The sequence below is a fragment of the Taudactylus pleione genome, unplaced genomic scaffold (assembly GCF_031769625.1).
Source record: "Taudactylus pleione unplaced genomic scaffold, aTauple2 ptg000069l, whole genome shotgun sequence".
Taxonomy (NCBI): Eukaryota; Metazoa; Chordata; class Amphibia; order Anura; family Myobatrachidae; genus Taudactylus; species Taudactylus pleione.
The window spans coordinates 1,914,094-1,940,664 of record NW_028284471.1 but is presented as its reverse complement, the minus strand read 5'-3'; the positions used below and the strand labels follow the sequence as shown (position 1 = coordinate 1,940,664).

Here is a 26,571-nt window from a genome sequence, read left to right as displayed (position 1 = left end):
GTTCTGAATTTTTTAAATTCATGGTCTGTTTGCACTTATATGTAAGTGTAAGTATATATTATGTCTCTAATAGGTGTATACTTACTGTACTGTGGAATTATTGTTGTTTTATTTTGTAAATCATTAAAAAAAAATTGAAAATAAAGAATTAAAAAAAATAAATCACCCCCCTCCACACCGTAGCCGCTCACTTACCGAGTGAAAGTGGGTGGTCCAGGGGGCTGATTACTTGATTTGCACTGAATCGCGTCCTCGTAGACCTGCCCCCTGCTTTACAATGCCAGTAATCTCTGCATTCCATAGCAGGGCTGTGATGAGGCAATAGCGCCACGACGCTCCCAGACCGCCCACCCACCAGTGCCACAGCCACGCCAGCTGCTGCGCCAACCTGGCTGCCCCCTCCTGGAGGGGCAGCCAGAAAGTCGGCAAATATGTATTACGTGCAGATCGATGCAAGTTGCCTACAACTGCTGCCTAAAGTACAGGAAAAACTAGTGATCCAAGATTTCTAGCCACCACTGTACATGTTATTTTAATGTTTAAGCTTCTGTAAATACGTGTTACACTGCACTTACGGGATAAAAATCATGAACTATGTCATAACTTCAGTATTCAATACAATTAAAATCCTTACTATGTATGCACACCCCGGAGTAATGGTGCATACACACGGTCAGATTTGTCAGATCATCAATTTCATTGAACGATAACGATGAACGATTTCATCAATGATTTGAAAGATTTTGTGAACTATGAACGATAGTTCTGACAGTATTAAAATGATGTCAGATATCGTTATCTGACATGCGGGAATGCGCATCGTTGGTCGATGCATGCTCAACATGTCAAAGATATGAACGATTGAACGATTTTTACAATCGTTATCGTTCAGATCTTTAACAAAATCTGGCCGTGTGTATGCAGCAGTAGTTATTACAGTCACCGCAATGACACGTGTTTTAGGAACAGTCAGTCTTGACAAGAATAGAGCTTGTTGGTTGCTGGGAAGCATGTCCTCATCACTGTGCTATTCCCGTCAGTGGAGGAGGACATTTCTAAAAAAAAACCACAGTATTTCATGGCTCATTGACTACAACAAAATGGCGCTCACACTCACAACATCACTTTGCCCCTAGTGTCCGATGGTAAGCGGTTACACTGTGACAGGAGATTGGGCGCCGGAAGTCGCTATCGCACTGCGGGAACGTCGTGCTGAGCCTGTCGCAGCTCTTCTCTCTGCGGAAGGAAAGATGGCGGCCTCCTCGTCCTCGGGAAGCGGCCCCGGGTCCTCAGGACCCGTGAACCCCGGAGGAGCTTCAGGATTAACAGCTACTATCACTGGCACCATGAACAAGAAAAAGAAGCCGTTCCTGGGCATGCCCGCACCCCTGGGTTATGTCCCGGGTCTGGGGAGAGGGTGAGAGACCGCCTGGACTGTCTTATTTAAATCCCTGTACGATTGGTGCAGTAATAGTAAGGGCTGCAGTGTGGGGTCAGCAGGTTGTGATGAGATGCGCTGAGGGTCTGTTTGTAGTTATGATTTCACTGAATAGGGCTTCGAAGGAGATGTAGTCATAGGTAAGACTGCACTGTGGAGAGGTAGATGCATGCTATCTGTTGGGAGGGCAGTGGACTCAGTGGAACAGTGCGCTGGTGACGTGGCGGTGGGCCCAGCGGAATGCTGCGCTGGTGACGTGGCGGTGGGCCCAGCGGAATGCTGCGCTGGTGACGTGGCGGTGGGCCCAGCGGAATGCTGCGCTGGTGACGTGGCGGTGGGCCCAGCGGAATGCTGCGCTGGTGACGTGGTGGTGGGCCCAGCGGAATGCTGCGCTGGTGACGTGGCGGTGGGCCCGGCGGAACGCTGCGCTGGTGAGCATGTTTAACAGGGCTACATTGAGTTGTTTGTAATTATTTCACTAAATGGGGCTTCTCGAGGGGACATGGGCAAGAGCTGTGCTGGCTTGTTGTGGAAGACTCTGCTGTGAGATGCGCGGGGTAGACAGTCATAACAGAGGTCTGGGGAGGGGGCAGTGGACAGAACAGATTCCTGTGCTGGGAGGGGGCGGTGGGTACAGCAGAATGCTGTGCTTATGATGGGACTCTGGGCACAGTGGAATGCTGCATTGGGTGCGATGAGCACAGAATCCTGTGTTGGGGGAAAGGGGGTGCTTGGTGGGCAAAGCAGAATTCTGCGCTGTAGTTGGCGAGTAAAGCTGCACTTAGGGTGAGAATAGCAATGTACTGGGAGGCAAGTGGCCGACAGCTGAATTCTGTACTGGATATAACAAAGGCAAATGCTGAGGGCAGACTGACAAGCTTTCTTTCTTTACTTCATTGTGCGATCATAAGCCAGGTACATAAGACTGAAGCTTTCACATTGCGGATTTGCTTGTAATAACAAGAACCAGTAATGTGCCTGGTTCAGGCGTATGTGATTACATTATGTGGAATAAAATATCCTATTTTCATAATAATAAAAGTAGCAACTGTAGTTTGGTGTTTATGATGCTACTGTATCACTACATTGTGAAGTCATTTACATTGTACATGCTTTTCTCAGTGCCACAGGTTTCACCACCCGTTCTGATATTGGTCCTGCCCGTGATGCCAATGACCCAGTGGACGACCGCCATGCCCCACCAGGGAAGAGAACAGTGGGGGACCAAATGAAGAAAAATCAAGCAGATGACGATGATGAAGATTTGAATGACACTAATTATGATGAGGTATTTATAAAGTGATAATTTACAGAACAGATTACTTTGGTTCAAGTATCTCAGGTAGTGCTGGTAGCCCTTGATGGGTGCATGATTTTACAATAAATTCTTAGGTTATGCATAAAGGCTCCTAGTTAATTCATAGGCTAAATTGCTAATCTCACTGTGTGTAGGGACCAGCACACTTTAAAACGTCACTTAGGCTGGTAATTATTCAGAATAGTGGTTATAGGAGGTGAAGGCTTAACTGCATATAAATGGATCAGATTTAACAATGTTAATTTTCTTGGCTGATCATTAAAGTTTTCGTGAACTGGATCATATGTAACTAGTGATAAATGTAGTTGGTTTCCTAACCCTACTGCTCTACAGGCCATATTGTCTATATAAAGAGGATGACAGTTCACCTGTCCCTTCTCTGTAGGAGCCCTTCCAAGAGAAATCCAGGATCAGTGAAATTGTCTGTTTTCTTCCAATCCCCAGTTTAACGGTTATGCCGGAAGCTTGTTCTCCAGTGGCCCTTATGAGAAGGATGACGAGGAAGCTGATGCTATATATGCCGCCCTTGATAAAAGAATGGATGAGAGGAGAAAGGAGAGAAGGTGATTAACAAGGGACTTGTACAGTAGGGTTGATTGGGTGTGAGAGTTGCTTTTTGTCACACACAAACAAGTAGGCACATTGATGTATGTATACATCTGCTTCCCTGGTTTATTCCACGGTGTAATTATGTCTGTCTGATATTATCTGGTTAACAGAGAGCAGCGAGAGAAAGAAGAAATTGAGAAATACCGTATGGAACGGCCCAAAATCCAGCAACAATTCTCTGACTTAAAGGTAGGATACCCATTTGAAGTCAAAATTGTTGTAATCAAATATATTTATTTATTAAAACTTTTAAATATTTACAGTTGTGATGGGTAACACTATGCATACACCATTATATGTATAGTATCTGTATTCTGGTTATAAGCTACTGTTCTTTTGCCCTCCTCACAAAGTTTATTAACAGTAGATTTTCTTTTTCTTATACACTGTATCCACCATGTAAAATGATGTATTAAACATTTTATTATTTCTATTATATTATATTGGGCTGATCTTTAATAAGAGATTTCCAAAAAAAAAGACTTAAACCACTCCATCCAAGTTATTACAGGATGCCATACTTGTACCGGTACCTTGGCTACTATCTCTGGTTTTGCTTCCACTCTAGAGGAAATTGGCAGAAGTGACAGAGGAAGAGTGGTTAAGCATCCCAGAAGTTGGCGATGCTCGCAATAAACGCCAGCGAAACCCTCGTCACGAAAAGTTGACCCCAGTCCCTGATAGCTTCTTTGCAAAACATTTGCAGACCGGAGAGAACCATACATCTGTTGATCCCCGGCAGACGGTAAGTGTAAGCAGAGTCTCTCATCTTTGTACTGATGTAGTTCTGTATCAATATATTACGTTCATCTTAACTATATTTGAACATACATTAATTTTCCCGTATTTAGCAATTTGGGGGCTTGAACACTCCTTTCCCTGGTGGACTGAACACCCCATACCCAGGAGGAATGACCCCAGGACTGATGACACCTGGTTCCGGAGATCTGGACATGAGGAAGATTGGACAGGCCAGAAACACACTTATGGACATGAGGTTGAGCCAGGTGCGTTTCATTTCTGATGAATTGCTTATAGAGCTCTTGCAGGTTTAAGGCTGTAATGGACCTTTCATTTTAACTCACGTGCACTTTAAAAAAAATAAATAAAAAAATATTTTACGATTGTTAGGATGATTCCTAGAAACACATTTTGTGTTCTTTTTGTATTATGCTTTGAAAAACATGCTTATCAACCAACTTCTCTGCAGTATTACTGTTTTGCCATGAGCTATAACATAGTTTTCTTAGCTGCCTGTTAATTTCTATGTGATTTGGGTAGGGAAGGAGATGTAACAATGCAAATGACAATTTTCTCATGCTCCTTTCATGTGTCAGACGTACTCAACCGCTTTTAGTTAGGATACAAACAAGTATATTCATAATTTTCTAGTAGATGCAATCAGTGGGCCTGATTCAGACTTGTGCGCAAACCCCAAAACAGAACTGCGTCGCCTCGTTTGTTGTAGTGCCGAGGGTACGGTCCGCGACTTTCTGACGCAGAGATCCTGGCACTGGCAGTGGAGTTCCCATTCTGACTAAGCTGAGACTTAGATGTGCGATAACTGTGGCCATCGCTACCGGCTGCAATGGTGATCCGATGCTGTCTGCGGCCGCAGCACTTGGATTTGCATGCCAACAAGTGTTATTCTTCAGATGCCTCCTGCAGCCTTAGCATATTATAGCGTGCAAGCAGCAGCAATGCTATTAGCGTACAACTCTGAATCATCAGGCCTAGTAACTAAGGTAATTGCATATATTATCAATTGAGGATATGAATAAAAATATGTAGAGCTTCCTTTCAAATACAAAGAGTGCTTACATGGTTAAAGAGCAAGCAGAGTCACTAGTCGTCATTCATATAAATCAGAAACTGTTACCAAGCTTAGTCATGTAAGTCACATATATAACTGAATATGTCTGTTATGCTCTGTCACTTCTTTGCAGCAGATTACCCTATTAGTAGAGAGGTGCTTATGTCGCTAAGCAAACAGTGAGTGACAGGTTTGCAGACTTGCTGTGTGGAAATGCATTGTGGGTATTGGATAATTCATACACAAGAACTGTGTGATATTACACTAAATTGTTTCTGTTTTTGACCTGTAAACTACCATCAGGGTTCAATATTTTACTTGTAAGTAAGAACAAAGGGACTGCCAGGCTTGCTCTGTGAAAATGCATTAATGGTACACAGAGTATGAGCTAGTGATGTAACAGCTGTTTAGTTCTGTATCTTACAATCAATACTCTGTATTTCTCCTTCATCCACTAGGGGACACTGGAGCTTCATGACAGTGGGGTATAGATGATGGGTTGAGTAGAGCCTGGCACTTTAAAAATCTAAGTGTGACTGGCTCCTCCCTCTATGCCCCATCAGCCCCAGTTTTTAGAATGTGCCCGAGAGAGCCGGTGCACATGGGGCTGTCTCCAGCCCTTTTCATTTATTTTATTTAGTACCTTTACTGCTCCAGGACCAGGGATCCGGCAGCGATGGGAGCGGATGCTTTACTGATTCCTTGGCTGTACAGCCTTGTATACCTGTTCCCACCTTTTCCGCTTCTTCCTCGGGTTCTCAAGTGGATGAAACGCGTGTCGTCCACAGTCATCCTAGTGGCTCCAGAAATGGCCTCGTCTGGTTTGGTATTCCGATCTCTTAAAACTTCTAGCAGACGGTCCTTTCCACTGCACTCCGATCTTCTGCAGCAGGGTCCGTTCGTGTACCCAGATTTCCGTCGGCTTCATTTGACGCGTGGCTGTTGAGACCGACATCCTATGAAGCCATGGTGTTCCACGGGCGATCATTCCTACCATGCTTCGAGCTTGGAAACCAGGGACATCAGCGCATTATCATCGCATTTGGAAGGCTTATATCTCCTGGTGTGGAGGTTCCACTTCATCCTTTAAATTGCAGCGTCATCATCAAAAGAGGCTTGACGCTGGTCTACGATCGCTTAAAGTGCAGATTTCTGCTCTTTCTATTTTTTTCCAGCGTCGCCGGATTTTGCGCCGTCTGCTTCAGCGTCATTCCGGAGGTACAGACTTTTTTTCAAGGGGTGCCTAGAGTTCAGCCCCCCTGTGTGCCACCCACGGCTCCTTGGGACCTGAACTTCGTCTTATCCTTCCTTCAGTTGTCCACGTTTGAGCCTTTGAAGGACGTGGATTTTAAATATTTAACTTGGAAGATGGTCCTTTTATTGGCCCTGACTTCGGCTAGGCGGCTGTCGGAACTTGGAGCTTTGTCCTGCCATTCCCCTTACTTAATTTTCCACGATCGGGCAGAACTGCGTGCCAGCTTTTTTTTGCCTAAGGTGGTCTTTACCTTTCACCTGAATCAGCCGATTTTGGTGCTGGACTCTTACGGAGGTTCTCACTCCCTGGATGTTGTACGGACGCTTCGCATTTATGTGGCCCGTACTGAAGGTCTCCGTAAATCGGAGGCTCTGCTCATCCTTTGACGCCAATCAGTGTGGCTGGCCTGCGTCTAAACAGACTTTGGCCAGGTGAATTCGACTGACCATTCATCAGGCATATGTTGCTTCTGCTCGACCTCCGCCTGTATCCATAGTCGCGCACTCTAAGCACTCCGTGGGTAGTTCTTAGGTGGCATGTAGGGGTGTCTCGGCTTCACAGCTTTGTAGAGCAGCTACATGGTCTTCGGCACATACATTTGTACGTTTCTACAGATCTGATACTTTTGCGTCTGCTTTGAGTTCATTCTTTTTATCTTTATGCAGCGTGTTGCATGTTGTTCAGCACTCTTTCGTCCGTCCCTCCCCCCCCCTCCCCCCAGGATGGTGACTTTGGGATGGCTCCAGTGTCCCCTAGTGGATGAAGGAGAAAACCAGGATTTTGGTACTTACCGTTAAATCCATTTCTCCGATTCCACAGGGGACACTGGACACCCGCCCAGTACTTCTTACCTGTTTTACCAGTTCATTGCGCTGCTTCAGTTCTGTTGCAGTTTGGTCTGTTCCAGTTGTGTGACTGTTATATTCCTGCAGACTGTTGTGTTTCTGCAGTGAGTTGGTATGTTTGGACTGAGTGTTCATATTCCTATTCTCCTTCTCTGTCGTTCTGTCTGTTCTCCGTTTCCTCTCGGGCTCAGTTCTTAAAACTGGGGCTGATGGGGCATAGAGGGGGAGGAGCCAGTCACATTTCTAGATTTTTAAAGTGCCAGGTTCTACTAACCCAACGTCTATACCCCACTGTCATGAAGCTCCAGTGTCCCCTGTGGAATCGGAGAAATGGAAGTAACGGTAAGTACCAAAAGCCTGTTTTTACTTGTATCTAAGCAGACAGGGACTGGCAGGCTTTCAGAATGTAGTGGTTATTTAAAAGCTAAAACATGACCGTGTACTTTTACTGAGTGGAAGAAGCTTACAGATGTCATTTTTTTACTGTTGCTTCAGTCAGGCTAAATAGCCCCTCTCTGTGCACCAGGTCCCGTGCGACTTGGTCGTACCGAACGTCGTTTTCGCTCAAAACGTGCATCTTATTTGCACAGTTTAAACATATAGAAGCTGCAAAACTGCATTATCAACTAGCTTTAGTACCCTGTGAGCGGCTCTTCACTGCAATGCAAATAAGTTGCAAAAGGTAAAGAAATATACAGTGTGTTGCTCCTCTTGGAGTATGTCGCACTGCGGGGCATCTCGCACCATATGTCGTAAGGGTACCCAGTAAGCGAGGACACATCCGTATTATGTTTTAGGCATTATTAAGATTAAGATATGTGGTTGGAGTGATGTTTGTATTAATTTAAAAACAACAAACACATAGAAAGCTAGCTAAAGATATAACAGAAATTGTATCACTAAGTACTGCACCCAGTCTGCCCCCACTAACTGTTTATTACACCAAACTTATATACGCGTAACACACACTTTTGTGTCTTAAACTGCGTATAAGAGAAATGAGGTTCTTTGCGGAGTCTCTGAATACTTTCAGCTGGCATTAATCATTTTGTTACTCATAAGTTATTGATTTTCTCTGATTCCTCACATTTGGGGCATGTCAGAGCTACATTGCAGAGCATTGTGTCGAGAAAAAGGAATAATTGCAAAACAAATTGTACTTTTAGCCTTCTAGTTGTCAGACAACATGGTACAGGTGTTGTATGATGGAACTAACCCATTTTCTTGTGAATCTACTTTTACACCAAAGTATTACCTACAAAGAAGCCCAATCATTAGAGATAAACAAGTGGCAAATCCCGCATTGTAACAGTAGTGTTCTAATCACTGCTGCTCTCTTCTCTATGCTAAACACAATTTTTGAAAAGTGTGAAAATACTGCTCTTCTCCTTTCCTCATTCAGGTGTCTGACTCTGTAAGTGGCCAGACAGTGGTTGATCCAAAAGGTTACCTGACTGACCTAAACTCCATGATCCCAACACATGGAGGAGACATTAAGTAAGTGCCCTAATGCTATGTACAGGATTTGTCAGATCTTTTGCCTTCTGTGTCTCATTCCTCAATTTATAGATTTGTCAAAATGTGAGCAATTTTTCCTTTCACTGTTTCACCAGTGACATTAAGAAAGCTCGCCTGCTGCTGAAGTCTGTGCGAGAAACTAACCCCCACCACCCACCTGCCTGGATTGCCTCCGCTCGTCTGGAAGAGGTAACAGGCAAGCTGCAAGTAGCTCGCAACCTCATCATGAAAGGGACAGAGATGTGCCCCAAGGTGAGTTCACATTCTATTCTCCTTTCAGAATCTCTCTATTCATCTGGTTTCAATATTATCACAATCCCTTCACCTACATGTACACTTTATATGATCGTTTCTCCTGTCAGAGTGAAGATGTGTGGTTAGAAGCAGCTCGTCTACAGCCCGGAGATACAGCGAAGGCCGTAGTGGCTCAGGCCATCTGTCACCTTCCACAGTCTGTCCGTATCTATATCCGAGCTGCAGAGTTGGAGACTGATCTCAGAGCCAAAAAACGTGTCTTGCGGAAAGGTATGAATCCTGCTACCGATTTACTTCTAGATCTAGTTTTCTTAGTAATGCCCAATATATAAAACTTCTACTTCTTTTGCTAATCAGCCCTGGAGCATGTTCCGAATTCTGTACGTTTGTGGAAGGCCGCTGTAGAGTTAGAGGAACCAGAGGATGCTCGGATAATGTTGAGTCGTGCTGTGGAGTGCTGCCCCACCAGCGTGGAGGTATGTCTCTGTCAGGCTGGAATACATCAAAAGACTTTACTAATACATGCTATTTCATATAGGACAATGACTTTCTGCTTCCTAGATAAAGGGGCATAGTTTATTCTTTGATAGGCTGTATCATATTCTCACAACGTGTTTGTGCCAGAAACTGTACATCTTCAGAGATGATGTCATAGAACACCATCTATAGGTAAGGAAACTGGCACCTTGGAAAAAAAGGTGCCTGACAGGGCCCGACTCCCAGGGATACTTAGAAAAAGCTGAAGGTACTTATGAGTTGTAGAGGGGAAAAAGCACAGCTTCAAATCAGTGAAGTTCTTAAAGTGGCAGGTGACACACACCACCATCTATATCCCAGTGTTCCAGTGTCCCCTTTGGATGAAGGAGAAAATAGATTTGCTAATTTTTTTTTTTTTTGATTTATGCAGAATACCTTTTTGTTTGTTTTTACACTTTAAATAACGTTGGAGAAAAACAAAACTTAGTGTGTTTTTTAACCTTGTTATAAAATATGAATTTGAATGTCTAGTTATCCAAAAATAATAGGATTTTTTATTTAGATTAATTCCATGGAAGTATAGCGGTACAGACAGGAACTTGGCGACTTTTAAGAAATGAGAAAAAAAAATTAAAAATTCACAGGTCAGCGCTCCTCCCCCTCTATAGGCCTGAATCAGAGTTGTACATAATGAAAATGTAAACGTTGAGTAAAGTCTTATTGCGCACACGGGAGCTGACTTTTGAGATGGCTTTCGCAAAGTATCTGTAATTGCAACGTCTTGAGAAGACAAGTGCGATTCCTGGGTGAAGTCGGGGAAGTGGCCGAAAGTAAGCGCAAAAAGAGGCAGGTACATGGCCATGTCATGGAAGTTCCGAGGGTGTGTCTGCGATCGTGACTGCGTTCACAGAACCGCAGTCTCCGAGGCCATATTTAGAGATAGAGTACCTAAATTTCTGCAGCCCCAGTACTTACTCGAGGAGTCAATGGGCGTCTGATGTTTCATCGATGATGGTGTGTCCTCCACCCCTGGCGGGTCTACTCACAACGCAGATAAGGAAAGTGGGTGTAGCTGCATTTGCTCGGTCCGGTGCACACTAGATCAGACGGGGAGTCTGTTGGCAGGCATTTGCATATTTTTGCACATAGTCTGTGTGAGAAATTGCAGCTCTACATGTAATAGCGTGCAACTCTGAATATTTTCGCACATAGGCTGCATGAGAAATCATAGCTAGGAATGTATTAGCGTGCAACTCAGCAGTTAGGATTTTCCTCAATTTGGTTAGAGAGAGAAGGAAAACCATATCCTTAAAGTATTGTCAGAAGAACCAGAGTGTAAATGGTGGGTATCAATGGTCTGTGGATTAAAAAGTTCATATGAAGTTGTTACAGGGATCCTGGCTCCACTAAGTAAGTCTATATGCTACCTTTGTTGTTGCTAATCAGTTTCAAGAATTTGGTACCTGAAATAGGTACCAGAATTGCTTCACAATGATTGTCCTTTAAGGTCAGTTATTGTATCATGCCTTTTATAAGGTCTAAAGCTTTGTTCTAACCACTGTTTTCTATCCCCAGCTGTGGCTGGCCCTGGCCAGGCTTGAGACCTACGAGAATGCCCGCAAGGTTTTGAATAAGGCTCGTGAGAACATTCCCACCGACCGGCACATATGGATTACAGCTGCCAAATTGGAAGAGGCAAATGGGAATACACAGATGGTTGAAAAGATCGTAGACAGAGCCATTACATCTCTGAGAGCCAATGGGGTAGAGATTAATCGGGAGCAGTGGATACAGGTATGAGGGTTGGGTTAATGGTTTAAAGTAAAATTTAAAGGGATTTTTCTTGTCTCTTGGTTGTAGATTACAAGAATTCTGTTTTGAACAGCATGTGAAATGATATTTTATTTTGAATGTGACACTTCCTATAGAAAGTCAGCTGCATTTTATTTACATGGAGCGGTTTCATTTGTTAGGTTTTATATTTGTATCTGTGGAGACTAAATGGTTCATCTGGTTCTGTATGACAGCTTCACATTCAAAGTGATTGTCAAGGAGTTCCTTCTAATTTTATAAAATCTTTATAGGATGCAGAAGAGTGTGATAAAGCTGGCAGTGTAGTGACGTGCCAGGCAGTAATCAGGGCAGTCATCGGCATTGGCATAGAAGAGGAGGACCGGAAGCACACGTGGATGGAGGATGCTGACAGTGTATGTATTGTTATATGTATTTATTTCATCAGGATTTCTTCTGTATTATAACTCACGGCCAATCCATTGCATTTTGCCTTACAGTGCGTGTCTCACAGTGCCCTGGAGTGTGCACGTGCCATCTATGCCCATGCCCTACAGGTTTTTCCTAGCAAGAAGAGTGTGTGGCTTAGAGCGGCCTATTTTGAAAAGAATCACGGCACAAGGTACAGTATGTATATGATGGTGGAGGATGCTTTGAAAATTTCTTACTTTTGTTCAGATGCCCCTTTATGCTTTTCCGTAATACTCGGTTATGACTAAAGAATGTGTAGATGAATTGGTGATTGAAGTCTGACTTCTGTCTTAAGGCATCAGAGCGTTTTCTGGTTAGCCCCAGAAAGGGGTTGTTGATTAGAACTGGGAATCATGATGAGGTGCCAGGAACACTTTCTTGTAGATCTTAGCACCCAAGCTGCAGCTAATAATTATTCACTGTCTGTCTTGCTTCCTCGTCAAAACAGGATAACACCCAGGGCAGTCTAGGGGCAGTGCAAGAGGGACCTTACCGTACCAGGTCTCTCCTGCCTGCTAGCACTAGTGAATTCATGTAAACTGGATCTCATCAAAGCATACTGTGATAGATAGTTTCTCTTAACTAAAACAGGGCATTCCAAAGATAAAAATAAGATGAAAAAATGGAGTTGGGTGGGGGAACACCGCTTACTCTTACCACCAAATCACTAATTCTAACTTTTAAATAACCTACCAAATGACACACACCATTGTTACACTCAACTGGCATAGCTGATTATATGTTTAGGTAAACAAATGGTCTTACTGTGTTATCAGTAATATTATTTACCAGGCTTATATGCTGCTCCAAGTTGTCCTTGGGACAGTCAGATGGGGACGCCCTATAAGGTCAGTTGCCACACCTGCTGGAGAGTCCTGACACCGATCTGGCAGAACATGCCAGGACTCGGTCTTCGGGGCTGTCCATAGCGGAGTTCTCTCAGCCGCACATCCCCAACATAGGAGTGCATTAGATCCTTTTGACTGCTGCTTCAGAATTCTCAGCATTTGAACCTGTTCACCTAAGCTCACAATGCCAGGGGCTTTTGGGCTCTGTAGTGCCCCTCCATGATGTGCTTGCTGCTAAAGAACAAGAGAGCAAAAGGCGGCATTGGCCTTCTTTTACCTGTTCCCTCTGGTAGTAAAGCTTCCGCGGGTTCTCTAGAAGGTAAAAAGAAGAGGGCACTCTGTTCATGCTGATTGTTCTGTAACAATTGACTCATGGTGCACAACCCTACAATACTACTTGTTTTATTTTCTTTGTGTTTGAATCGATTACAGAAGTTAGACCACTGCCTATATAAAAGTATCATTTATATTATTTGATTAACGAGGGAAGGGATGAGAGACAATATAATCCAATATTTCAATAACCAGACTGGTGCAGTACACGTTTGAGTTCAGTTTTTGGATATCCCGGAGGTCTCCAGTATCCACAAATGGTTGAATGAAAAGGAAAATAAGATTTTACTTACTTTAAATCCTGTTTTCGAGTACACTAGGTGACACTAAGTACCCACACATTTACGTTTTGTTCTCCTTTTATGTTTTCATGGTCTTATTCTAGAAGGATGTTCTTTTTTTTTTCACCTCCCTTTGTTTCTCTCTTCTATGGGGCTTGGTAAGTAAATAGCTGGCTGCTTCTTGGCAGGGGTATGAAGGGAAAACAGGATTTTGGTACTTACCGTTAAATCCATTTCTCCGATTCCACAGGGGACACTGGAGCTTCATGACAGTGGGGTATAGACGGTGGGTTGAGTTGAGCCTGGCACTTTAAAAATCTACAAGTGTGACTGGCTCCTCCCCCTCTATGCCCCATCAGCCCCAGTTTTAAAGAACTGAGCCCGAGAGGAGACGGAGAACAGACTGAAGAACAGAGAAGGAGAACAGGAAAAGAAACAATCCAACATACTGACACACTGCAAGAACACAGCAGGCTGCAGTTATAAACAGTCACACAACGAAAACAGACCAAACTGCAACAGAACTGAAGCAGAACAAGCAACTGAGAACACGCAAGAAGCACTGGGTGGGCGTCCAGTGTCCCCTGTGGAATCGGAGAAATGGATTTAACGGTAAGTACCAAAATCCTGTTTTCTCCTTCATCCACTAGGGGACACTGGAGCTTCATGACAGTGGGGACGTCCCAAAGCTACCCTCCTGGGGGGGAGAGTGCTGAACGCCCTGCAAGACACTACGACCAAAATTTGAAGCAGAAGCCGCAAAAGTGTCAAATCTGTAGAAACTTACAAAAGTATGAACCGAAGACCACGTCGCTGCCCTACAAAGCTGCGAAGTCGAGACACCTCTACGTGCCAAGAAGTACCCACAGAGCGCGTAGAATGCGCAGAAATGGATACCGGCGGTGGTCTAGCAGAAGCAACATATGCCTGACGAGTAGTCAGACGAATCCACCTGGCCAAAGTTTGTTTAGACGCAGGCCAGCCACGCCGATTAGCATCATAAAGGACGAACAGAGCCTCTGATTTACGTAGCCCCTCAGTACAGGACACATAAATGCGAAGTGCCCGAACCACATCCAAGGAGTGAGAATCCCCAGAAGAGTCCGACAATGCTGGCACTACAATCGGCTGATTCAGATGAAAACCCGAGACCACCTTGGGCAAAAAGGAAGGCCGGGTACGAAGTTCCGCCCGATCTTCGTGAAAAATCAAGTAAGGGGAACGGCAGGACAAGGCTCCAAGTTCAGATACACGTCTGGCCGAAGCCAGGGCCAATAAAAGGATCATCTTCCAAGTCAAATACTTCAATTCCACCTCCTGCAAAGGCTCAAAGGTGGATTACTGAAGAAAAGATAAAACAAGATTCAGGTCCCAAGGAGCCGTGGGTGGCACAAAGGGGGGCTGAATTCTAAGTACCCCTTGAAAAAAGGTCTGAACCTCCGGAATCAGAGCTAGGCGACGCTGGAAAAAAATAGAAAGACCAGAAATCTGCACTTTAAGCAATCCCAAGCGTAACCCCGCATCGAGGCCTTTTTGAAGAAAAAGAAGAAGACGTGGTAAATGAAACGTGGAAGTGGAGGATCCACAACCTTCACACCAGGAGATATAAGCCCTCCAAATGCGATGATAATGCGCTGATGTTACCGGTTTTCTAGCCCTAAGCATGGTAGGAATGACCGACCTAGGAACTCCATGGCTTCTTAGGATGGCGGTCTCAATAGCCACGCCGTTAAACGAAGCCGCCGTAAATCCGGGTACACACATGGACCCTGTTGTAGAAGGTCCGATCGTAGCGGAAGAGGCCAAGGTTCATCTGCCAGAAGGAATAATAGATCGGAGTACCAAACCCGACGAGGCCAATCCGGAGCCACTAGGATGACTGTGTACGACTCTCGTTTGATCCGCTTGAGAATCCGAGGGAGGAGCGGAAACGGTGGGAACAGGTACACAAGGCTGTACGGCCAAGGGATCAGTAAAGCATCCGCTCCCACCGCTGCCGGATCCATGGTCCTGGAGCAGTAAAGGGGTAGTTGATGATTTATCCGAGATGCCATCAGGTCTATCTGTGGTTTCCCCCATCTGCAAACCAGTTGATGAAAGACCTCGGGATGAAGGGACCACTCCCCGGGATGAAGATCCTGACGACTGAGGTAGTCCGCTTCCCAGTTGTCGACTCCCGGAATAAACACTGCGGAAATGAACTCTACGTGTCTTTCTGCCCACAGAAGGATGCGACTGGCTTCTCTCATTGCCATCCGACTGCGGGTTCCTCCTTGGCGATTTATGTATGCCACTGCCGTGGCGTTGTCGGACTGTATCCGAACCGGAAGTCCTCGTAACAGAGGAGCAGCCTGTATCAAAGCTCTGTAGACTGCCCGCAGTTCGAGAACATTGATTGGTAAGAGGGACTCCTGCTGCGACCAAAGCCCCTGGAAGTGATTGTCCAGAACCACCGCTCCCCATCCGCGGAGGCTGGCGTCCGTGGTGACCAAGGTCCAATTCCAAATTCTGAAGCGCCGACCCGCTAACAGATGCTCCGTCCGAAGCCACCAGAGCAAGGATATGCGGGTTCGGGGAGACAGACGCACCAGCCGATGCATCTGTAGGTGGGACCCGGACCACTGAGACAGAAGATCCAGTTGAAATATTCTGGAATGAAATCTGCCGAATTGGATGGCCTCGAAGGAAGCCACCATTTTCCCCAGGAGACGGATGCAAAGATGCACAGATACTTTCCTGGGTCTGAGCACCAGACGAAGCAGCTCCTGTATGGCTATGGCCTTGTCCCTTGGCAAGAATATACGAAGCAGAACAGTGTCTAGAATCATTCCTAGGAACTGAAGTCTCTGGGACGGCATCAACTGAGACTTCTGGAAGTTCACAATCCATCCATGTTGAATGAGAATCTGATGTGTAAGGGACACTTGGTGTAAAAGGACTTCTGCTGTCGGAGCCTTGATGAGTAAATCGTCTAGGTACGGAACTATCGTCACCCCCCGAGAGCGCAAGTGAGACACCATGACGGCCATCACTTTGGTGAATACCCTGGGAGCTGACGAGAGACCGAATGGCAGGGCCCGAAACTGGAAATGAGCTTCCCTGATGGCAAATCTGAGGAAAGCTTGGTGAGGAACCCAAATTGGGACATGCAGATAGGCGTCCTTGATATCTATCGACACCAGAAACTCTTCTGCCTCTAGTCCCGCAATGACAGAATGGAGAGACTCCATCTTGAACCTGTGAAATGAAAGATACTCGTTCAAGGATTTCAGATTCAGAATGGGTCTGACTGACCCATCTGGTTTCGGAACCACAAAAAGGTTTGAGTAAAACCCTTGTTGTCTTTGTGCAGTGGGAACCGCCACAAGGACCTCGGCCAGCAAAAGTTTCTCGATCGCTTGATGCAAAACTAGTTGCTTCAAGGGATCGACGGGCAAACCTGTTGTAAAATAACGCCCAGGAGGAGTGAAAGCGAACTCGATCTTGTATCCTTGAGATACCAGATTTCGAACCCAAGTGTCTGGAGAAGTCCGTCTCCAAACCTCCGAGAAACGCTGGAGGCGAGCCCCCACCTTCGGATTTCCGAGATGGGATGGGAGCCCGTCATGCCACAGGCTTGTCTGCTGGCTTGGGATCTGAACGGCGGGCAATATTTGCTTGACGTCCTCTAGCACGGCCTCCTCGCCCCGCTGAAGACGAACCTCGCGATCGTCCCTGAAATCTTGCAGATGCTCGAAAGCAACGAAAGGAAGGTCCCCTAAACGAGCGACGCGAGGAGGTGCTGATGAAGGTAGAAAAGTACTCTTACCTCCAGTGGCCAGCGAGTTCCATTTGTCCAGCTCTGGACCAAATAAAATATCGCCTGTGAAAGGAAGAGCTTCCACTGCTCTTTTTGACTCCGCATCCGCTTGCCAGGCACGAAGCCAAAGTGCCCGGCGAGCAGAGACCGCCGAAGCAGAAATCCTAGCGCCTACCTGGCCGATATCTCTGGAGGCGTCTCCTAAGTATACAGCAGACTCCTGAATATGTTCTGCCAAGGTAATCAGATCTGCCCGCGGAGTGCTGGATCTAAGACCCTCAGTCAATTGTTCCGCCCACTTTTCCACAGCCTTGTTGACCCAAGATCCTACCAAGGCCGGCCGGAGAAGTGCACCCGCGGCCGTATAAATGGATTTCAAAGTGGTTTCTAATCTCCGCTAAGAGGGTTCCTTCAATGTAGTAGCTCCTGGAACAGGTAACGTGGTCTTCTTTGACAACCGAGAAACCGAAGAATCCACAGGTGGCGGGGTCTCCCACCTCTTCCTATTTTCCATAGGAAATGGGTAAAGAGAGAAAAAGCGCTTAGGAATCTGGAATTTACGGTCCGGATTCTGCCAGGCTGCCGTCATCTGTTCGTCCAACTGGAGAGAAACAGGGAATGTGACGGCGATCTTCTGTGACCTGGCAAATAAGGAGTCTTCTAACGATTCTGGAGCTTCCTGGCCAGAAATCTTAAGAACTTCCCTTACCGCTAGAATGAGTGCGTCAATACCTTGCAATGCCTCAGGTTCTTGTGAGTAAGTCTCTACGTCTGATTCGTCCAGCATCTTCCCTTCCTCCTGAGACGAGTGATCCGCTGCCGAATCCTCATCCGACTGGAGAACCGCCGGAAGAGCCCTCTTCTTAGATGAGCGACTTACCGTAGCTTCAGGAGCTTTAGACTCAGAACCCATCGCTTGAGCAAGGCTATTCACCGAGCGGACTAAATTCTGAGCCCACACTGGTTCTGCTAGAAAAGAAGGGTGAGATGTGCCAGGTAGATCTCTGGCAGCCTCCCGTTCCCTACGGGAAGCGGCTAATTCAGAAGAAAGGTCCGCCATGACCCCTGCCAAACTATTTATGAAGGAGGGAGTGACAGACTGCGTGTTAGCACTGTCTGCTTCACACGTCTCGCACAGGGAAGACCCTTCGGAGCGAGCATGGGTAAATTTCTTCCTGCACTTAGTGCAGGCAAACAGCTTTTGTGATGCAGTTTTTTCTGTCCTGGATGTCATCATGTACTCACAGACAAGCACCACATACAACTCAGGAATGCAGAAGGAGCATAGTAGAAGCAGAATTACAATAATAATGCTACTCAAGTATGGGAGCAGACAGAGCAATAAGGGAGGAGCAGAATTTCAATAATAATGCTACTCAAATTGCAGGCAGAGTAGTATAGGAGGAGCAGAATTTCAAGAATAATGCAACTCAGTAACAGGGGCAGACAGGCATATAAGGGAGGAGCAGTCAATAGGACCAGAAGGTAGTTAAAACCACCTTCTGTAATTACAGACCCCCTGTAGAAGCTGTCAGATTTCTCCTCTCCCCCTCCGCTCAGTGCCTTCAGGGAATGTTCTCTGAGGCGCCACTCCCGTTCAGAGCGCGCCAAACCAGCCCAGGCAGTGAAGGAGGAAGAGGAGGAGGGACCCATAAGCTCCTCCTCCCAATGGCCGCCGCTATTGTATGCGCGCGGCATACACTTATCCCGTGGGGTGTGTCCCCGCACTGACAGCGGGGGCCAGCGGCACGACCGCCGCCAGTGATAAACGTGCCGGCGCCTTTTACACAAGCACCGGCACGCAGAGGCAGGACCGCTGTGAGCGCGCCTACCTAACAGCCAGCGCCGGTGTTCTATCGCAACACCAGCGTGGCACTGACAGCCGCGCGCTGTTTTCAGACCCAGCAGATAATTTACACCTCTCCTGCTAGTCGGTGGAGGTGTGCTACTTACCGGGCTGCTGCGGCCAGAGCGCTGGGCAGTGAGGGGAGAGCGGGGACCCGGACACAAGCCAGTGTTAGCTGTGGCGGGCCCCGCTGAGTCTGATGACTCCTTCACTGCCAAAAGGCAGCCTCCCCTCCATAGGGTGACCGGACACAGGCTGCAGTAGCCGTGTGGTCCCCTCTCTGGCGGCTCCCACAATGCAGGCAGACTGTCACAGCTAACAGTCTGCCTGTCCTCTTGCTTTGTTTTTCTTTTATTAATTTAAAGGGCTGGAGACAGCCCCTGTGCACCGACTCTACTCGGGCACATTCTAAAAACTGGGGCTGATGGGGCATAGAGGGGGAGGAGCCAGTCACACTTGTAGATTTTTAAAGTGCCAGGCTCAACTCAACCCACCGTCTATACCCCACTGTCATGAAGCTCCAGTGTCCCCTAGTGGATGAAGGAGAAAGGTAGAAAATTAAAGTGCCCACACTCCTGACTAAAGGGGGGTATCCACTAGGCGATTTTTAGCAAGCGATTGCACGATAACGACGTTGTTATCGTGCAATCGCTTGCAAATCGTGCATGCATCGGGCATATTTTGGTCTGAAGCAACCAGCGATGCACGTCAGGTTCAGCATGTACGGGGATGATGGATGTGCCTGGACTGAACGAGTGAACATCAGTCTAGGCACATCACTAGATATACAAATGAGAGCACGATTGCAATGTCGTAATCGTGCTCTCGTATATCTAGTAGTGGATACCCGCCTTAAGACTCTAACCCAAGGTCTCCAGTGTCCCCACAATTAACCCGGTAAAAAAAGATTGATTTAATCTAAAATCAAGTCTCCCCTACTTGGAAATAATTTTTTTTTTTATTAAGAAATTGACGTTTCCATAATCTAAAAAATATGCTTGGGCATAAATGGGACAATCTTCCAGCCATGAAGTGGTTAATCAGGACTTTCCTGCTCTGTAATTGGCCACATTGGATAAATAGGACTCGCAGCTAATACATTCAATGCTTGTGTGATGGAATCATGGGTAAATTAATAGCATGGTACCTCGGTCACTTTGTGCTAAATGATTTTGAATGTTCTCAACACCTTAGGGAGTCCCTGGAGACCCTTCTGCAGAGAGCCGTCGCCCACTGTCCTAAAGCTGAAGTTTTATGGTTGATGGGTGCAAAGTCCAAATGGCTGGCGGGTGATGTGCCGGCTGCTAGGAGTATTCTCGCCTTGGCCTTTCAGGTGAGTTGTTATTACTGCATGTTCGTCTAATGGGAGTTTCTGTCCTCAGTAGTTGAAGAAAACCTCATCTATGTTAGCAATAAATATTTGGTCTTGGAACTAACTTTGTTTGGACTACATGAGTATTGAAATGTAATTACTCTACAAAGAGTTACCATTCAGAATTTTGTTTACTAAATCTGTATACTTCTTCCTATCTGTGCGTAGAATGCTAAACTGATTTAGCATCATATTTTTAGCACATATTGGTACATATTGCTTGCCATTTTGGTGTTTATTCTGATTCTTGATTGTAGATTTAAAAAAAATTATATACATATAGTTTTTACTTTATTTTTTCTGTGTCTACTTACATGGATATTAATCTTGATAAATGTCTTAATGTTAGCATGTTTTTTTTTTTCTTTGGCCAAGTTTTGAAGCAGTACATATTTGAAACCCACTGTGGCACTTGGCAGGAGTTGTGATTGTGTATAGTTTATACTTGTGAATTTTGTCTCAGGCAAACCCAAACAGTGAGGAGATCTGGCTGGCGGCTGTGAAATTGGAGTCTGAAAACAATGAGTATGAGAGAGCTCGTAGACTGTTGGCAAAGGCAAGGAGCAGTGCCCCGACTGCTAGGGTATGTGTCTTACAGCTTCCCCTCCTGAGCTGTAGTTACCTGTGGCTGTCCCACATCCACACTCTTTCCCTGTAGCTTTGTGCAGTATGTCTTGTGTATCTCCACAGGTGTTCATGAAATCTGTGAAGCTGGAGTGGGTTTTGGGGAACATCCATGCTGCTCAGACGCTATGTGAAGAGGCCCTGCGACACTATGAGGATTTCCCCAAACTCTGGATGATGAAGGGACAGATAGAAGAACAATGCCAGCTCGTAGAATTGGCCAGAGATGCATATAACCAAGGAGTAAGAGCTAATGCCAATTGTTTTCTTGGTCTTTGTGGTCTTCTCATTACTTTTCTGTCTGTTTTCTACAGACCTAACATCCAAATAAGCCACAATTTTGTATTAATAGTTATTAGGAACCAGACAAACTTAAGCTGGGTACACACTTAACCGACCCAGCTTCTGATAGGCCGATTTGGTAAGCTATAGATATTTACCAATCAGCCTCTCGATTTGTCTGGCCAGACATCACAACTGAGCGTGCATTTAAACTTGACCGCCCAGTTGTGACGTTAGTATCTGCGGGTCCTGCAGCCAGTGCACAAGTCACACGTACACACAGGCAGATGTAGCGATATATCTGCAAGATATATTAGCATGGGCTGTTCTGCAGGGCCGACCTGATACATCTGTACACATCCACAGATGCACTTGGCGATATCGTTCTTCGGCTGTACGAACGATATATTGTGTAGTGTTTACTCAGCATTAGCTTATGTATTTGTAAATTGTATTTTTCCTGTGGTTTTTTTTTTTTTTTTTGGTAATTTGGCGAGATCATCACACTTCACTTTTCCACCTGCACATACTAAGCATTCCGAATTGTAACAAGGACTTTTTGTTTATTTTTTTGCCTCGCCTCATCCACTTCAGACACTAGACCAGGGTCTAATGTTGTTATTTGGTATTAATAGTAATTACCCATAACTAACCTAAGGTTGCCCTGGTAAATTCCTCAAGGCATAGGATCATCAGTTACACTCTGGCGTAACAACTCTGTTCTCCTTGTAAATTGTTTTTGGTAATTTGTCTGTGTGTAAGTATCTGTGATGTTGAATGTATTCTGCTTTTTATTTGCTATTGTTTGAACGATAAAACAACTTTTCCATTTGTAAAACTTGTTTCCTTGTAACAGCTGAAGAAATGCCCACATTCCACTCCCTTGTGGCTGCTGCTTTCCAGGTTAGAGGAAAAAGTGGGGCAGCTGACCAGGGCCCGAGCTATCTTGGAGAAGTCCCGACTGAAAAATCCAAAGACCCCTGAGCTATGGTGGGTTATCGTTCCTTTCTGCTTGCCCATATTATTCATCTAAGGCTTTCATCAATCCCTACCATAACACCTTATGAATGCAGATTTTAAAGCGAACACAATATGCGAGGGGTATTGGGTCAGAGCACTTTTGTTGTCATAATTGTCCATGTGTAGCCAATTTTGAAGTGGGCGGGAGTTGTGCAATCTTAGACCAATCAGATAACTAAAATGCTGTGACCATAGCTTATTTCAGGAGATTAGTGAGCTGAACTTTCACTCGGCTCACTAAGCTGTGAGACAATGACCTATTAATTTGTGTGATTGTGTTATGCCCCTTATACACCAAGCAGAGAACCCAAGTTATTGCCGGGGCAAAATGGCCCAACCCGAGACACTAGCAGGATTTTTCCCAGGTCTGAAGCGGGTAGCCGACAGTATGAAATGTATGACCTGGGTCATGCCTAAAAGGCTGCTCGTTGGAAGTCTCGGGAGTGCTTGGAGATGTCATCCCCAAGAATCCTGTGTGAACGGAGACAACCTGGGTATAACCCGGGTCCAACGAGCGGCCTGAACTGGATAAGTCATCTGAAGCACTGGTATCCCGGGTTGGAGACGGGGCTTCAGTGTGAAAGGGGTGTTAGTGAGTACATGACTGCCTGTGTAATGATGTGAATAAGGGAATGGAGGTAACAGCCTCAGACTGAGAATGTGTGGGTGGAAAGCTCCTACAACAGCACAGGGCAGTGATGTAGAAAATTAGGTCCAACTTGTTCTTTGTGGTTTTATATCTGGTGTGATTCTAATATTTTCAATGTGCACAGGTTGGAATCTGTACGTCTGGAGTTCAGAGCTGGATTAAAGAACATTGCAAATACCTTGATGGCAAAGGCTTTGCAGGAATGTCCCAATTCAGGTGAGTGACGGCTAATACTATGCAAATGTAATTGTGCCAGGAAATGTATAAACTACAGAGGGAAAGAAACTTCAATATGTATCTATTTTGGTGTTCCTATTTCACCTGTCAGCTGCAAATAGTGGAGGCAGCCATGTGTGCATGCTAAATGGATGTTACAGTCCCTAGTGAGTTCATAAGGCTGCATTCTTGGGAAGGTTGTTTTAGACAAAAATGGCTGCCTACACTGTGTGCAGGTCATGGGCTCACAATATAGTGGTTGCATATTAGCACTGTATGATTACTATGGCTTACTCACCGTTATGTCCTTATAATGTCACAGATATCTCTTCTGTATTTATTTTCAGGTATCCTGTGGGCAGAAGCGATTTTCCTAGAAGCCAGACCTCAGCGTAAGACCAAGAGTGTGGACGCCCTCAAGAAATGTGAACATGACCCACACGTGCTGTTAGCGGTGGCCAAGTGAGTGACTGACCTTAAGCTAAATGAACACACGTCATAATTAAAGGAACATTAAGGGCCAGATTCCATTGGCCGTGAAAAGCCGCAGTTTGGTGAAAACTTTTCACAGTAAAAGTGTATTGTGCAATCCTATTGCCAAAGTTTTCACATGTGCAAAAACTCCAGAGACAAAAACCGGCTAACTGTTTTTGCCATCTCCGAACAGGGGAACAGTTGTGCAAAATACCTATTTTTGATAATAAAAATGTGGGGACTTGGTTCAGAACCCCTTGTACTCTCCCGCTAATGATAAATTAGGCAAAACTATTTTTTTAATTACCTTAATTTGGCCAATAATGACATGTCAATTTTGGGGTTGTAAAATTAAGTGTTGGAAAATGGGTTCAAAGTAGTGTGTCTGGTATTTTGTAGGGCTGTATGGATGGCACAGGTGTTTTAAACATTGCAGGTTGCTGCACCAGGTGTATTTTTAACATTTTTTAAAAGTGCACTTTTATGAGAAAAAAAATATGCTTATACCCATTTTAATTTACCCCTAATTTAACTGCATCATTTATTTTGTCCAAAAATTATCTTTTTAGCATTTTTCCACACTTATGCAAATATGCATGAAACAGCCTACTGACACAATATAAGAACTTTTATTCGAACCACTGATACACTTCTAATTTGATTTCCTATGTCAGTTACCTATTTGAAGGGGTGCTGGCAGATTTCCCCAAATTCACCTGAATTTTTCGCTGGTTACTCCATGAAGAGTTTTCAGACGAATCCGTTTTCGCGTCTTTTTTAATTAAAACGAAAAAACAGTAGAGCGCATAGACAAGACGCAAAAATATTGCACCTAAAAACGTGAAGTGCTTTTTCGCGTCTAATTGAATTCTCTCTAAAGCGTAAAATGGAGTTCCTAAATAAACATTGGCTGCCTCCTTATGTGCTGCCTAACGCACTCTTTCGCTTTCATTTCCCCCCTTTTCAGACTTTTCTGGAGCGAACGAAAAATTTCCAAGGCACGAGATTGGTTTCACCGCACAGTGAAGATTGATTCTGATCTTGGCGATGCCTGGGCAACTTTCTACAAATTTGAGCTACAGCATGGCACAGAGGTGAGACGTTTCATATGCTATTTTCTATTTCAATCAGATCTCCCATTTACCACACATCTAGGGCCTCATTTAGAGTTATGAACAAATACAGCTAAGGCGCACCCCACTCTCAACACTAACATCTACACTCACAATTTAAATTCCTCCCTTGCTATAGGAACAGCAGGAGGAGATCCGGAAGCGATGTGAGAACGTGGAGCCACGTCATGGAGAGCTGTGGTGTGCAGAGTCGAAAGACATCAAGAACTGGCAGAACAAAATTGGGGAAATTCTCAGTTTAGTGGCTTCAAAAATCAAGAACACATTCTGAACCTACTGTCATACTTGTACTGCACAGAATTCTCTCCAGTGTGAAATGGAGCACCCTGGATAATTCCCCCTCCTCCCACAATATATTTTGTTTTGATATAGGTTTGGGAGTTTTAATGCTTCATCTGCATCCTTCGGCTTTCTTAGGATTAACTGTTTTCAAGAATCGTGAGTAGAGGTCCGTTATCCCTAGTGGCCTGTGTCTCAATGCCCAGGTGATTTTTGGATTTTCTGTGAAAATTCTGCAAAAGGGATTATGCTGTGTACACAAAGATGGACAATAAAGCTGTGGTAGCAGAAGCTGAGAGACTAAATTTCTATTTGTTATACAGCTGATGGCCACGGGGCGGAGGATCTATCAGATTATCTGTAAACACATTTTAGACTAGGTAAAGGCTTGGTCATGTCCTGTAAAGTTGCTGCATTGTTTTAGCTAGGCTGACATTACCCTCGTGCTCTCTGGAATATTTCTGTGTTGTTAAATTTCCCTGAACCACACCATCAAAAATATATTAAAGTTTTAAGAAACTTTTCTGGGGCATCCTATCTTCCCTATCTTGCTGTGTGCGGTAAAGTTGTGTGTATCAATACATGACTGTTTTTGTAACATGGTTTGTGCATGTGATGGCATCTCTAGGATCAATGGATACGTCAATGAGAGAGTTCTCTGCAGATTTTTATTTTATTTCCAGGTGGGAACACATGTATTAAATTCATAACTGTACTCCAATGAGGAGTGGTGTTTTTTTTTTTTTTTTGTTTGTTTTAAATATACAGAACCTGTTTTTGCTTAATAAACCTGAGTGATCTAGGTTCAGAAACGTGTCCAGATTTTACTGATATATTAAAGTGTATCCATGGCTGAAATGGCGGTTGACAAATGGTTTGTTTTGGGGAAGCCGACGGACGGAATCCCGACCGCCGGCTTCCTGACTGTCTAATCCCGGCAAGGGTTAAATGACAGGCATCAAAATCCCGATGCCTGTCATATTACCTACGTCGGGAGACCAACGCCCGGCTTTCCGATCGAAGGTAAGCCCTTGTTTTGAATTGACCAATAACCACAGGAGGGTCGCATGCAAATGTTTCGATGACGTTGAACAGGAAGTGATGGGTCCTGAGAGGAAATGGCATTTGGCAGATTTATGTACTCTGCACAAGATGCCCAGTTTGCTTGTTGTGTGGGAAAACAAATTTCTCCTAGTCTGGTATTTAAGTAATAAACCTACTTGCAAATCAGATTGCATTAGTTTTGCTTCTCTCAGCTGCTGACTGTAGGTATTTGATAGGTAGACTTTAAAAATACATGAGGAAAACAGTCTAGGTAGCTATTTTCCACCTTACTGAGGCATGAAGAAATGTAGTTATTGTGAGATGAATGAATATTCATGTAAATTCAGCCCATCTATTCACTAGAAATCAATCACATTCCTGTGGTATAAGAGATTGTGGCAAAATTGCGACTCCATTTTGTATAGGATAAAGGAATCATTTTAAATCTATCCTACTGATTTTAGTCTCTTTTGTGCAGTCTTAAAGTGTAATAACTGAAATGTACCACCAGGTGGAGCTGTGTTCCAGCAGTCTGATTGCCATGCTAGTTATATGTCGGGCACTTGGGAATGATTCAGCAC

At 44.9% G+C, this 26,571-nt stretch overlaps 1 protein-coding gene across 1 annotated transcript; it reads left to right on the top strand.

The window, feature by feature from the left end:
• Positions 1–1,158: 1,158 nt before the first annotated feature.
• PRPF6 (pre-mRNA processing factor 6) lies at positions 1,159–25,667 on the top strand. Its single transcript, XM_088467014.1, has 21 exons — positions 1,159–1,417; positions 2,561–2,726; positions 3,201–3,319; positions 3,476–3,554; positions 3,934–4,110; positions 4,217–4,372; positions 8,681–8,775; positions 8,892–9,048; positions 9,159–9,321; positions 9,409–9,527; positions 11,104–11,322; positions 11,613–11,735; positions 11,820–11,941; positions 20,092–20,230; positions 20,733–20,852; positions 20,960–21,136; positions 22,032–22,165; positions 22,969–23,060; positions 23,408–23,522; positions 24,502–24,628; positions 24,786–25,667. Exons 1-21 carry the CDS (start codon positions 1,251–1,253, stop codon positions 24,936–24,938), a joined length of 2,919 nt encoding a protein of 972 aa, XP_088323140.1. The 5' UTR covers positions 1,159–1,250; the 3' UTR covers positions 24,939–25,667.
• The last annotated feature ends 904 nt before the right edge of the window (positions 25,668–26,571 follow it).

What these genes read in the sequence shown, in the direction of transcription:
- PRPF6 (XM_088467014.1), top strand. Translation starts at nt 1,251, where the DNA reads ATGGCGGCCTCCTCGTCCTCGGGAAGCGGCCCCGGGTCCTCAGGACCC. An exon ending in ATGACACTAATTATGATGAG is followed by an intron (nt 2,727 to 3,200) that starts GTATTTATAAAG and finishes TCCAATCCCCAG; the next exon opens with TTTAACGGTTATGCCGGAAG. An exon ending in GAGAGGAGAAAGGAGAGAAG is followed by an intron (nt 3,320 to 3,475) that starts GTGATTAACAAG and finishes TCTGGTTAACAG; the next exon opens with AGAGCAGCGAGAGAAAGAAG.